The sequence below is a fragment of the Elephantulus edwardii genome, unplaced genomic scaffold (assembly GCF_000299155.1).
Source record: "Elephantulus edwardii isolate Elephantulus edwardi_28Jun2011 unplaced genomic scaffold, EleEdw1.0 scaffold00070, whole genome shotgun sequence".
Taxonomy (NCBI): Eukaryota; Metazoa; Chordata; class Mammalia; order Macroscelidea; family Macroscelididae; genus Elephantulus; species Elephantulus edwardii.
Genome location: NW_006399820.1, coordinates 2,590,245 through 2,604,390, shown reverse-complemented (window position 1 = coordinate 2,604,390; position 14,146 = coordinate 2,590,245). Strand labels below are relative to the sequence as shown.

The 14,146-nt window shown below is 41.5% G+C and overlaps 1 protein-coding gene across 3 annotated transcripts in view; it reads right to left on the bottom strand.

The window, feature by feature from the left end:
* FAM65B (family with sequence similarity 65, member B) overlaps positions 1-14,146 on the bottom strand; it is an 87,084-nt gene that overhangs the window by 45,504 nt on the left and 27,434 nt on the right. For 2 of the 3 annotated variants that reach the window (XM_006888646.1, XM_006888647.1), the window contains exons 8-11: positions 6,979-7,022; positions 5,428-5,553; positions 3,730-3,878; positions 1,000-1,129 (exon numbers count right to left, since the gene is read on the bottom strand). In XM_006888646.1, coding sequence (XP_006888708.1) covers positions 1,000-1,129; positions 3,730-3,878; positions 5,428-5,553; positions 6,979-7,022 — 449 coding nt within the window. Of the gene's footprint in view, positions 1-424; positions 575-999; positions 1,130-3,729; positions 3,879-5,427; positions 5,554-6,978; positions 7,023-14,146 lie in introns of all 3 variants that reach the window. The other variant, XM_006888645.1, reaches the window with a different exon arrangement.

Below are 14,146 nucleotides of genomic sequence, written 5' to 3'. Positions count from 1 at the left end.
AAACTAAGAGTGAGTCTCTTTAAATCAAAACAGTTCAAGTCAGCTTGGTCATCACTGAGATTTCCTTAACTATTAGTTTTTAATACCAAAACAGTGTCTATGAGCTGACCCCAGTGGTCAACTGATTTAGCCTCTGATAATCAATCTTCTCTGACAGACATTATAGTTTTTGAAGATGGAAATCTTGTTACCATGGATATCTTTGCCACCAGAAAGAAAAATTCATAGCACAAAGGACAAATGGTCTGTCTTATAGAGCTGCATGCACTGCCAAGTTCCCCAGCCAAGGACAGGACAGATGTAACCATTCCCCCGACCCAATGAGCCAAACAATAGAGGAGAAGATGGAACAAGAGCCATGCCAAAGCACCCATGCCCCAAGCCCCGACCTCAAGCACTTCACACTCGTGCACATCCCACTCACATAAAACTCTAGCACGGCCGTGGGGCGCAGCCGGAGGGAGGGCAGGTCGCCGAAAGAGCGGCTGCGTTGCAGCTTGGCAAAGAAAGTGTCTTGCAAGGCACTCAAGACAGACAGCCGCCTTGGCTTGTCTGGTGAAGGATGCAACCATTTCTTCAGAAGTCAAAGCAAGATTGGGGAGTTAGTGGAAAGCATTAAGTCACCAGGTTTCATTCGCTTTTAAGCAAGCATTTTGGATTAAAACAAGAAGGGGGTTCTTTATATCAGTTTCCTTTAAAAGGATGATATTGGAGGGTATTCAGGAAGGGTAGGTGTCATAATCAAAGCAACAGGCCAAGCAGGTGGCGGGAGAGGACAGATGGGTAGGGTGGGGGTGGGTGTTCGTCAGCTGTGTGTCTATGACAAAAGGCAGCTTAGAATGCAGCTTCCTGGGTTATTACTGAACTATGATGAAGTTCTAAGAATAATATTCTTTAGGAATTATTGAGATATACTAATAGGATACACTGAGTATTTAAAATCATGAGTAAGCACTGGCTTAGGCCCACTGTCAACCCCAGACACCATCCTGAACTTACAAAGAAAGAATGATCTTTGAAGGTGGGCGTTTCCGGGGTGCCCTGGCTGTACATGGACATTCTCCGCTGAAGGGCAGCCGCCTTGTTCCCAGTGCCCGAAGTAGGAGTCATGTCCTCCACATCGAATGGACTGTAAGACACCATTTTAAATGGTTAAAATCCTCTATGTATGGCTTTTCTGTAGATGTTCATTGAAATGAAAACAAAACAAAAAAATCCTCTATGGCCACCAGACCACAGGCCAACTCAACACTAATTTCAACCCAGAGGTAGCTGGGATGTTTCTGGTCAAATTGGTTTGTCATAAAATCAACCAAGATAAAAGAAAGAGAGGCAAAATATTGAATCTCAGTCCTACCCAAAAACCCACAGATCAATTGGTTATTGGTATACCTAGATATCTATTTCCTTACATATAATAGAAAACTAATATATTGATATTTGTCCTATGAAAAGAAGATATTGCTGGATGGGAAGTTTGTACAATTTCTTTGTACAGTTTTCTAGGACAGACACTTGAACAATACAAGCACTTTCGCAGAATGGAGTACTACACAACACTGAAAAATAAGCAATTAACAAAACTACATAATATCAACAAATTTAGGAGACATTATACCAAGTAAAATAAGTCAGTCACAAACGGACAAAACAATATAAGACCTCTTTTATAAAAATTTCAAGAAAACTTTCTACACAGACTTAATCTTGGATAGTAACCAGAGACGAAATGAAAGAGTAAAAATTAATAAATAGGTTAAAAGGCACGTATTAATATGGGTGAAAGGAAAGGCAATATTCAATAAAGGAATAATCATCACCCTATCACCAAAGAAAGGTAAGGCACAAAAAGATATAGAGGAATTAATGGAACTAAAAATTACAGGAAATAAGCAGGAACAGTACGATTACATTGAGGTTACCGAAATTCATACCATTAAACAAAATGTGCATGAATGACTGAATGAAAAATTATTTTGTTTTTGTAAACCTTCACTCAAATCACAATAAAAATTAAAGAGAGTAATAGATACTTGTTCAGTCCTAAATAAAACATTCAAAGATGGAATCCCATTGGTCTTCAAGTCTCTTAAAAGTAGTGTTTATTATCATGCCATCTAATTCACCCATCTGAGATGGTAATGATTGTAAGTTACGAGGAGGGAGTGCCGGTAAAGGTTGCTTTCCCTACTGCAGTGACAAGGTCACAGGATCTTCATTGCCTCCATGCCTCTCTATATGAAATAATACAGTCAACTCCATCTGGAGACCTCATGGGCGTCAGAGTAGAACTGCACACCACCAGGTTTTCAACAGTTGAATTTTCAGTTGTACATCACAAGGCTTTGCTTCCAAGGTGCTCTGGGTAAACCTGTACCTCCAACCTTTTAGTTATTAACCAAGTACATCATACGCACCATCTTGGGCTCTCAGGTCATATTTATTACTTGCTGATCCAGCAGAATAACATTTGATGCTGTAAGCAACTGGTACTCGGTGATTTAGCAAATGGCCTTGCTTAAGGGGTAAATTCAGAAAAATCACTTTTTAAGTCATTTGTTTTGAGAAAAACATTACCTCCTTTGGAAAGAATCACTCTCAGTTTGCAGAAGAAGAGATGTTAGGCTTTTACTCAAGTTGTGTGAAGTATATAAGATTAAACAGGATAAACAATGAAAAATACTACAGTGCCCAAAGCTTAAGGGACATGGACTTCTAAGGGTGATAGAAAAATGGGAATCATTAAGGACGATGGCTGAACATGATGGACATAGTTAATGTCACTGAATTATATATGGAAATATGTTGAAATGGCTAATGTTTTACTATCTATATTTATTTGTTTAAAATACACACACAAAACTGACAGGGCAACACGGATATTAATTAATATTGCTAAGTTGTACATGTAAAAATGACCAAACTGGCAAATGTCTTGTTACATATATTTTACCATAAAAAGTAAAAAGTTTTTCATCAATCTAACCAACCACCATAGGGGGGGGAAATCATGCTTTTTTTGAACGTAACTATCTTATACTGGATACTGGATACTTATTTCTTTCCAATTTGTCTATTTAGGAGACATATTTTTATATATTTAGAAGCAGAGAAGGAGGGAGAGAGGGAGGCAGGATAACAGAATTGATCCTTGAACAACGGGACTTGGAACCACTTAAGGAACTTATATGCAGATATCACCCTCTCCCCATTACTATTGCAAGGGAGCTCTGACAGCCTAGTGGTAAGGAGTTGGGCTGCCAACCCAAAGGCACACAGCTTAAATCCACCAGCTGCTCTGCAAGAAAAAAGATGGGCAATCTCCTCCCATGCAACTTACTGCCCCTGAAAACATGATGGAGGGTCAGCTACAAGTTGCTTCTGACTCAGTGGTTCCTAACAACAGTGTTATTGCAGAGACTTCAAGCGTTGCATATGCTAAAAACTCCAGGAGCTGCTAATTATCTCCTGTAAGTAGCTCATCTTTCTAGTAAATAACACATCACAGTAACAAGGGATTACCCCCCTATTGCCGGTTGTTCAAGGGTCAACCTATTTTAAAATGGGAAGTATAGGAGGAGAGTAGAGACGGACCCGTTTCTCCAACTTCAGCCTATATGAGCACCACCTGGCGAGCTTATTCATCAGATTGTTGATGGGGCCACCTTTTAAACAGCACGAGCCTGTAGCAGACATTTGTCTGAGATGAAATTAGAAAGGGTAACTTACTACCAGGTGATTTCCAGGTTCAGTTTGATGGTGCCAAGGTCATTGATGTCAACAGCCACCACCTGAGGATGAGCTGCAAACAGCTCTTTGGTTTCACAGGTCACACTGCCCACCAGGAGGTGCGTTGCCAGCCCTTTGAGCTCTGTGACCTAGGAGAGAGGGCAAAAGGCCTTATATGACAGCAGAGGTGAAAGAGAATATAATTTCCCTTTTCCTTTGCAGGTTGGATTGTTTCGGAGTCACTGTTCATTAACTCCAAAGCACAGTGACTGTATGCATGTCAGAGCAGAACCATCCTCCATAAAGTTGTTCATCGTTGATTTTTCAGAAGTAGATTGCCAGGCTTCTCTCCTGAGAGGCTTCTCGTTGGACTTGAAGTGAGATACTTTAACCTTTCTGTGACATTAAGTGCTTATTGTTCAAAGTGACTTTCCTAGCCACTGACTCAGACTCTGCGATGTGGACGGGTTGGAATATGTGAATAGAGTGTGTCAGTCTATCTACAAGGGGATTGGCTATCCTCACTACTAGGTTCAGCAGATTCAGGGGCAGATTCTGAGGGTCTTACCACCAGTAAAGAAGCAGCAGCAACGCAGTACACACCCTGCAGGGCCAGAGATTGTTAACACTAGCCAGATCCACAGCAGCAGAAGCTGATGTCACAGGAGAAAACCAGAGAACTGACATGAAACAGAGCTGACCTTGGGACTGCTACTCCATGGAACCAGAGCTAAGAGCCTTCGCTTGCTGGAGGACTTGGGGTGGGGAGAGCCATAATTGTCAGGACTAAGTGGTAAATTAAGGAACTTCACTGCAATCCTGAATGCATGCAGTTCAAATTCCTCAGCTGCTCTTGTGTGATTAATTACTTCTACCAGGTGATTTCAGGTGGAGGGTCAACCATGAGTTGGTTCTGATTTGACAGCAAACAACAACAATAGCAGGAACAGGAACATTAGCTTAAAGCTGCTAGGCTAAAGGCTTAGGTGCCTATGAGAACATTATAGCAGCTGTCCTGACCGAGTGAGTGAATTCTGAATTTTTACTTCCCTAACAAACTTTGTAAGTATGATTCCATGTGCTGTTCTGAGTTATTGCAATGAATTCTAGACCGAGTAAAGCAGTAAGACTGGTGTTAGTAGAAAAAGGTACTGGTGTGTATGAGTTATGTTTGACCACGTGGGAATTGGTTTTGTCTTGTGAATGTTGTTATTGGGACAGTTCCCTTCTGAGGAGTTAGGAGAGGTAACATATGCCCATCCCCAAATGGCCCTTGTTTTTTATAACTTTGTACCATTTATGAGTTGCTACAGCTGAAAATCAAAGTGACTATTCCCAAAGACCATCTTAAATGTATTTCTACTACTCTCATACCAGAGCTCTGGTGGCCTAGTGGTAAGAAACTGTGCTACAATCTCAAAGGTACACAGTTCGAATCCACCAGCTCCTCTAGGGGAGAAAACTGACAACCTCTTCCTGTGCCATTTACTGCCTCTAAAAATCTGCTGGAGGGTCAGCTATGAGTTGGTTCTAACTTGACAACACATAGCAACAACTCATACCCGAGTGGCTCTTATTGTAGTACATGTGGGTACAGAGGGAAGCCTCTGGGATGGAAGGGCAGTAGGTTAAGGTTACCATTACCATTAGCTCATCATGCTGTGGTGCCAGGAAAGACAAGTCAATGACAATGCTTACCTTGATGGAAATCAATCCGACTATCAGCGGCAGGAAGACCATTTCTTCTCCATCCCAGCTCTGTTTGCCATTGACTTCTATTTTGCCTTTCAGTTTCCACCTCTGTCGGCCATACTTCATGAAAATCTGGGGAGAAGACATCGAAGACCCACATGTCCCACTGCCCTCATCCATCTTCCCAGCCCCCACACCACGGCCCAAAGTGTGAGTAGATAAACATCTGCTGCTCTGCCCTTCTCCATCCTATCTCCATTACGGTATTGTCCATTCTTTGAGATTTCCTGCATTCTTCAAGGTGGGACAAGTGATGAGAAGCAAGAAGATGCTTAAAAGGGAAGTTAAGAATCGTAAAAGTTTTGTTTTTTAAAGACAGAAGGAGTGGAGGGTTTTCTTTAGTAAAGGTATTACTCTATGCCCTTCTGCTTAACTCAGGTCAAATAGTTGCTTTTGGTTAATTCTACGTCAATGCCACAGTCAGTGAGAATCATTCTCCACACTCCCCAGCTCCTTTAGAGGCATGAGAAACCATCAGCAAAAAGTGTCAGGTGCAAGAACTAAGTTATCCTCCCTTTAGATGAGGAAGTCAGAGCTGAACAAGGACTAGGCAAGGCAACACTGAGAAGGTATAGATATCTCCATGGAAAGAGCGCTGTAGTGTTTAGGGAAAGATACTCTCCGACCCCCACCTCAAAAGGCATGATTGTAAAGGGGCTTGGGACAGATGAATTGACTATACAAAATCCCTTTAGAAGGGAGAAAATGTTCTCCATTCACCTGTTAGTATACATTTATGAAGAAAGATACAGACATTAGTTTTCATTAATGATTCTTATGATTATGCATGAGTCTAGATTATATCTTAGATCAGAAAACCAGACTAAAAAAAACATTTTAAAGTAAAATAATAAGAAAACTGATAGCATATGGCTATAGAGAATGTTATTCAATGATGTTACATAAAGCACCAATATTAAATTGTTGGTACTGAGAACTATTGTAAGGAGGGTCCGATCCTTGGAGAGGGACATCATGCTTGGGAGAGTGGAGGGACAGCTCAGGAGGGGAAGACCCTCTCTGAGGTGGATTGATTCAGTGACTGGGGTGACAGGGATGGGTGTGTCAGAGGCTGTGCGATTGGCACAGGATAGAGCAGGGTTCAGGGCTGTTGTACACAGAGTCGCTATGAGTCACAAGCGACTCGATGGCATATAACAACAACAACTCTCTGAGAACTATATGATAACATGAAGAAAGTGTCTTCCCATTCTTAGGAGGCCAATTTAAAGGTAAAAGGTAATAATGTCTGTACTTTAGTCTAAAATGGTTCAGTGAATAATAATAAGAAATTAAAGCAAATATGGTATAATGTTAACCATCAGTATATCTAGATGAAAAGAGAACAGGTACCTTTTTTTTTTTTTTTTTTAGATCTGGTACTACTCTTGAAATTGTCTTATGCATTTAAAATAGAGACAATTTAAGAAGCCAAGTGATGACAACTGGGCCTTCCTTTCAAGTTCTCAATGCCAACCCCTAGCCAATAGCACTTACTTCATATTGATCTCCAGGGCAGAGACGAGCAAAGCCAGCCAGACCTAGAAGCAAGCAATTAGAATGTGAGATGTAGACACGTGTCCCTTTGATACAAGCCCACACAAACATACTTCAAAAATTCAAATAGCAAAAGGATAAATATGATACACCTTTACTTATATGCAATAATAGATCAATCCACAGATCATTAGTGCTTATGGGGTAAGGCATAGGAAGAGAGAAAGATGAGGCTTCGGTTGAGAAAATGTGCAGTTTAATTTAGTGGCGGTGGAATGATAGTGAAAAGCAGGGTGAGAATGACAGCAGTGTGAAGAATGTGATCAATGTCTTTGAATTGTACATGTAGAAATTCTTGAACTGATGAATTTGTATGTATGTGTATTTTCACCATATGTTATTGCATGGAGCTGCAGTAGTATAGTTTATAGGGCATTGCACTCTACCCAAAAGGCTGTGTGTCTCCTGTGGCTCAAATCCACCAATAGCTCCTTGGGAGGACAATTGTCTCCTGTTAAGATTTACAGCTTTGGAAATCCAGTGGAGGATCTCTGCATGTCAGAACCGATTTCAATGCACTGAGGTTTTTTTTTTTTAGTTTGAATATGTTGCAATGTAGTGGAGCTTGTTCTGACTCATAGAGTTCCTACCAGTCAGACTAAATCTATTTCCTGTGATTTCTTATGCTATAACCTTTATGGGAACAGATTTTGTTGTTGCTAGATGGCTAGAGTTGAGTACAATTTACCTATGAACAACAGTTCTGAACACTGTCTTATTTCATGATATCCTCTCAATCTCTGACACACTCAAGTCCATTGCTGCAGTCACTGTGTCAATTCATCTGGTTGAGGGTTTTCCATTCCTTCACCATCCCTCCACCTTCACAAGCATGATGTCCCTCTCCAAAGAATAACCTCTCCTAGCAAAATGTCCAAAGTATGTAAGACAGCGCTTTGTCATCTTTGCCTGCAAGGAACACTCTGCTTGTATCTTCTCCAAGACATATGTTTGTTCTTTTGGCAGATATTTAGTACTCTTTTCCAACCCCACATTTCAAAGGCATCAATTCTTTATTATTCTGTCATCTTAATTCATTGTCCAGCTCTCAGATGCATAGTAAGTGACTAAAAAGACCATGGTTTAAAACAGGTGCAGCTTAGTTCTCAAACTGACACTATTGCTCCTTAATAATCTGGAGAGGCCCCAGACTACAGACTTTCCCAAAAGATCTCCTGATCTCTTGTTTGCTGCTACCAAGTATACTAAAAGGCTGGTGGATTCTAATTGCTGACGTTTAGTTAGTCCCTAAGAGTTTACCACCAGGGCTCCTATTCAACTAAATAAAAATTAAAGCCCAGAATAGATTCTGTTAATGTGAGACTAGAGCTGTAACTGCCTGATTTAAGATTCAATCAAATTCCATTCAGAGTCTGAGAAAGGTATATTCATTTGCTTACTTAAAATATTCCCATGAAAATGATATTGCTATCTTGTTTTTAGTTTTGCTTCAATGCTGTGAATTCGCTACCAAGTTATATCTGACTCTCTACCTGGTTTTCCGAGACTGTAAATCACAAGGCAGCAGTGGAAAAGGTCCAGAGATGCAGGAAAAATGCACTTGCTATTACTAGAAAAATGCACTTGCTATTACTAGAAGCTGCCACGAGAGGGCAGCAACCCACCAGCTTACCATTTCTCTTACCCAGGTGGTTAGTGCATGAAAGCGCTTTCACTAATAATTAGAACATAACAAGCCACTTAAAAGGATTTACTGAAATAAACCCGGAATGAAACAGGGTAATTTCCACGATTTAAAAAACATTTCTTAAAGCACAACCGACTGGCTTTTATAAATACAAATCCCAAATGGATCAGCCAATTCAAAGAAAAGCTTTTTAAAAGCCCTCGCAAATTAGTTCAGGATTAATCCATTGCCTTTTCACCTGTGCAACCACCAAAAAAGTCTAATTGAAAAGAAACTGACCTGAGTATTTTCTGGGATTATGTGCCATTATAAAGATTATTAAAGGTTGCTACAGAGCAATGTTTAATAATCCTTATAATTGTACATAGGGTGGCTATGAGTCACAGGCAACATGACGACACATTACAACACCACCACCCCTGTTGGCCTAGAGGGTAGTGAGATATGCTGCTAACCTAAAGGTGGCATCTTGCTAGTGGTTCAAATCCACCATTGGCTCCATAGGAGAAAGTGGGGTAATTTTCCCGTTTAGAGCCTTAGAAGACCCACTGGAGGGTCAGCTATGAATCAGTTCTGAACTGATAGTAATCAGAGTAGAAAAATCAAAGTATCCATAGGTAATCATTTCTGATTTCATTTTCCTCCATGTATCTAAAATTCAGACATTGGTTATTCAGTTTTGGTTATGGCTCATTAACAAACTATCTACTATTAATAGAATAACCATATGGAATTCAATTAGATACATATATGCACCAAAGGATTAATTAAATACACACACACACACACACACACACACATATATGTTGTTGTTGATTGCCATCAAGTTGAGCATGACTCATAGTGACCCTATGAACATAACGCCTGAAGTCTTCTATAACTACCATCATTTGTCAAAGTTCATAGAGTCTCCAGAGGCATGTTGTGCTGCTGGCCTACTGGTAATTGCTCTGTCAGCCCAAAGGCATGAAGTTTGAACTCATCAGCTGTTCTGCAGGACAAAGATAGGCAATCTCTTCCTGAGTGATGTACAGCCTCTGAAAACTTGCTGAGGATCAGCTATGAGTCGGTTCCAATTTGATGGTACACAACAAGAATAAGTACCTATAATAGGTAAGGAATTGAGCTGTCAAGCCAAAGGCACACAATATGAATCCATCAGTGGCTCTGCAGGAGAAAGATGGATAACTTCTCTCTCCTGCTGAAAAGTCAACTTTTGTGACTTTCAGCATCTTGTCTGGTAAACTTAGGGGATTTTTATAGTGAGGTCAACCTTACTGTCATCTTAACACTTTGTAATGACTTCTGAATGATCTGGAAAGCTAACACTACAAGTATTGTGATTCAAAGGCACACAACATAAACAGACACACTCGCGCTCTCTCTCATACATACACACACACACACACACACACACACACACACGTATCTAGGTCTTCTTTTTGTATATAACTCCTACAAGACAGTAAGAAAAAGGCTACTAAAACCAGGATATCAGAATGGCCAAGAAACATATAAAAGGGTGTCCAACATGATACATCAACAAAGAAATAAAATTAAAATTACAATGAGATAAAATAATACACTGATAGAAATGGTTAAATCTTAAGTCTAGCAAGGATGTGGAGGAATTTAACTCTCCTTCACCACTAATGAGACTGTGAAATGGAAAACTGCTTGTTTGCTCCGGAAGCAAATAGGTTATGGCTAGTCATACAATATACAATAGTTATAGAATGCAGAAGTCAGTATATTTGTCTGGGGATTTTAAGAAAGGGGAAACTCTATGAACTTGGAGAAAAGATGAAAGTTTTGTGTTCAAGACTTCCATTCCTAGGGCTGCTATGGGTCATCTACGACTCTACGGCACTTAACAACAACAGATAGTAATTACTTTAGGCTTTGCATGCCAGTCTCTGTCTTTGGATTGTCAAAACAGCTATGCACAATATATAAATGGATTCCAGTAAAAAGGTCTTTCAAAAAGGAATAAATGTAAGAAACTGACCTGGTATCGTTACTGGCTAATGGTGAACAAAGGGTATTAATACTTTTACAATCTCTTTTTCTTTCAAATTATCAGAAGTTTCACATCTAAAGAACTTAGCCAAATGGGAGAAGTTATGGGGTGGTAGTGTTTTTGAGCCTCTTGTCCTGTGCTATCATTGCAAAATTTCTTGAATTTTTTATCATGACTACAATATAACAATTATGAACTACAATGTCTGCTGAGTTGATTCTGATTCCCTTTATGACAGAGGAGGTTCCAAGGTTGTAATCTTTACAGAAACAAAATGCCACATCTTTTTCCTGAAGGCCATTTACTGGGCTTGAACTGATGAACTTTGGTTGGTTGCTCAGTACTTACTGTGCTGCACAACACTGCTGTGTTCTGCAGCACAAGGTGCTCTTGATAACAGCTGCAAAACAGTGCAGTGCGAAACAGTGGGAAGTTACCAGAACAGTCTAATGTCTTGTGCACCTGGTTCTCTAATAGCATAATGTGTTATATGTTAGGCTGCAGACCAGAAGGTTAGTGGTTGAAATCCACCTGCTGTCCTTTGAGAGAAAGACAGGTAGTCTCCTTCCATAAAGATTTACAGCCTCAGAAATTCTACTGAGGTCATTATGAATCAGACTTGTTGGCAGTGGTTTCTTTGTTTTGTCTAGGTGCTTTTCAGCATCTTGTCTGGTAAACTTAGGGGATTTTTATAGTGAGGTCAACCTTACTGTCATCTTAACACTTTGTAATGACTTCTGAATGATCTGGAAAGCTAACACTACATCACTCAAAAAGTTGTCACTAGGGGCTTACTCTGGGAAGGGTGTGAGCTGGTGGTGGTGGACAAGGTTTTTATTTTTATGGTACACCCTGTGCTAGATGTTTCACCTGCCTCGTTGCTGTAACAGCTGCTCTGTGGCCTCGCTTGGAGACCTAGATGCTACACTGACCACCATTTCCTCCCACTGCTCAGACCATTCTTCCAGAACAACTCTTAAGTTTTCTTCTCAGTCCAAAGAAAATAATCAAGGAGATGAACAGGGCTCCCACCACAGGGCTTGCTCATTTAGGGATCAGGCATAAATAATGCCCAAGGACCAGCTCGTTGGTGTTCCTTTCCTCCCTGGTCCTGAATTCTCAGCACTCTGAAAGCTGCAAGTGACCTTGTCTTGTGGTCAGCACAGACTTCGGCATCCATACCCACTGCCTGGAACTTAATGTGACCAGAACTCCTTGCTCTCACATCAGTTAGTACTCGTGATAGCCTTTGATCAAGATTCTAAGGTGGAGTATAGTCAGAGGATTTGTTGCTGTTTATTGTCAAGTTAGAGCTGACCCTCCACAAGTTTTCAGAGACAGTACAGGAGGAGACTGTCTATCCTTCTCCCGTGGAGCAGCTGGTGAATTTGAACCATGTGCCCTTGGGAGTGCAGTACGGTTTCTTACCACTAGGCCACCAGCAGTCCCTTTAGAGTTGACTGCCCTTCTTTCTTCTGAGGAATGACTGGCGGATTTGAATGACCAGCCTTTCAGTTAGTAACCTGACACGTTAGGCTACACTACCAGGCCTAGCAACAGTCATTGAGAAGAGAATTAGTTCTCCTCAAGCCTCTGCATCCCTGAACTGCCAAGCTGGATGTCTAAGCTCAGGAGTCCAGTTTTCTTGCTTAGTATGACATCTGAGACTCTTTATAACTTGCCCCCGACTAACTCTCTGAAATTCTTCTTCCCATAAGCACCTTAGTCACGCTAGACTACTGGTCATTTTTTTGAACACACTACTCCAGGGCTGTCTAGAAAAATGGTCCCATCCATTCTAACTGAAAGGCTATACTGTGGAGTCTTTCTTTTCCCATCCCCACCATCTACAGCTGTTTGGCGCTATTGCTCTGGGGAGAGGTTTTGGCTCCTATTCCCACTTTCCTCTGTAGACTGCATGGAAGTCAAAGCTAGGGAAGACCCTCAAGAAACAGCCTGGGGCCCGTCCAGCAGCCAGGGTCAGCAAAGCCTTCATCAGTTGTTGTTTTCACCATCACTGTCACCTCTGCTTCTTTGTCTATGTTGGTGTTGGGGAAAGGGAAGTGTGTAAGGGTGTGGAAAGAGGAAGTTGGGTTACCAGGACCGAGAATATTATGAAATATTCTCAGTTTATGTCAACATGTTGGTTGGGTTAGTTGTTTTTACTGGAATGACAACAGATAAGAAAGCAGCTAACTGCAAAGGTGGATTTCAGGGAGGCAGGTGGAGGTCTTCTTAGCCCTTGTTGAGAGAGGGGGCGATTTTCACGAGGGCAGGACTCCAGAAAGTATCAAGGGGACATTTTCTGAGTTTCATGCTAGCTTAGGAGAGGAATTAGAGAGAAATACACAAATAGAATCATGGAGAATCCATTTCAGGTCTGAGAGGTCCCATAAGAGAAACTCAGCCCAGACAGAAGCTAAGGAAGTCAATCAGACAGAAAAGAAAGAACAACTGGCAGAGAGGCCAAGGTGGGACAACAGGACCACCAGGAGACTGGCTGCCCGTCACAACCCAGCACCCTGCTTTAACTCAATGCCCCGTGGATGGCATGGGGCAACATCACCTCCATTGACCACCAGCTCTCAGTCTCCAGATTTGCAGATCTGGAGGGTTTGGGGTCCCTTTACCCCTCTGCCACTCCCAGGGTGCCTGTGTTCTGGGTCAAAGAGGGTCCTGCGATAGAAGAGACTGTTCTGCAATAGACGAGTCTGTTCTTAGATGGTCAGAGGCATCTGCTCTGCTCTGTTATTGCACTTCCAGGTTATTGTGGAGTTGGAGTTTGGGAAGGCATTAGGAGCAAGACTCAGTGCCAAGACTGACTTCCACTTCTATGACTCCAGGCACAAGTCTTTTAGTCTCTGTTGAGCCTCAACGTCCCGTCCATAAATGAAGAGATTATTACCGTATTAGACAATGATGCATTTGACAACAGTAAGTATAGGAAACACATGTATACAGAGGGGCCTGAGTGGCAGAGTTGGTTTAAGTATTTGGCTACTAACTGGAAAGTCAGTGGTTCAAACCCACCAGCCATCCGTGGAAGAAAGATGATGCAGTATGGCCCTGGTAGGATTTACAGACTCAGAAACCCAATGGGTCAATTCCACACTGTCCAGTGAGGGCCAGGAATGACTAGACAGCAGTGACGGTGGCTCTTCTAGTGTCTGAGCAATGATAAGCCTTGCATGATCTGAACTTCTCTGAGGCCATGTGGCTCCATGACCTCACGGCTGGTGCCTGTGTGTTGGGAGAAGTGGAAGGAGGCATTTTCTGCTAACCGCTGATTCAGGCTAATTGTTTCCCAAATAGAATTTTTACAGTTAAATAAGTGTTCCAGGATCTTGTGCAGGAACCACCGACTCTGACTTGCTAGAATGGGAATCACTGACTCACTTGTTTAGTTGGAGCTTGGTGGTTCAAACCCACCCAGAGTGACT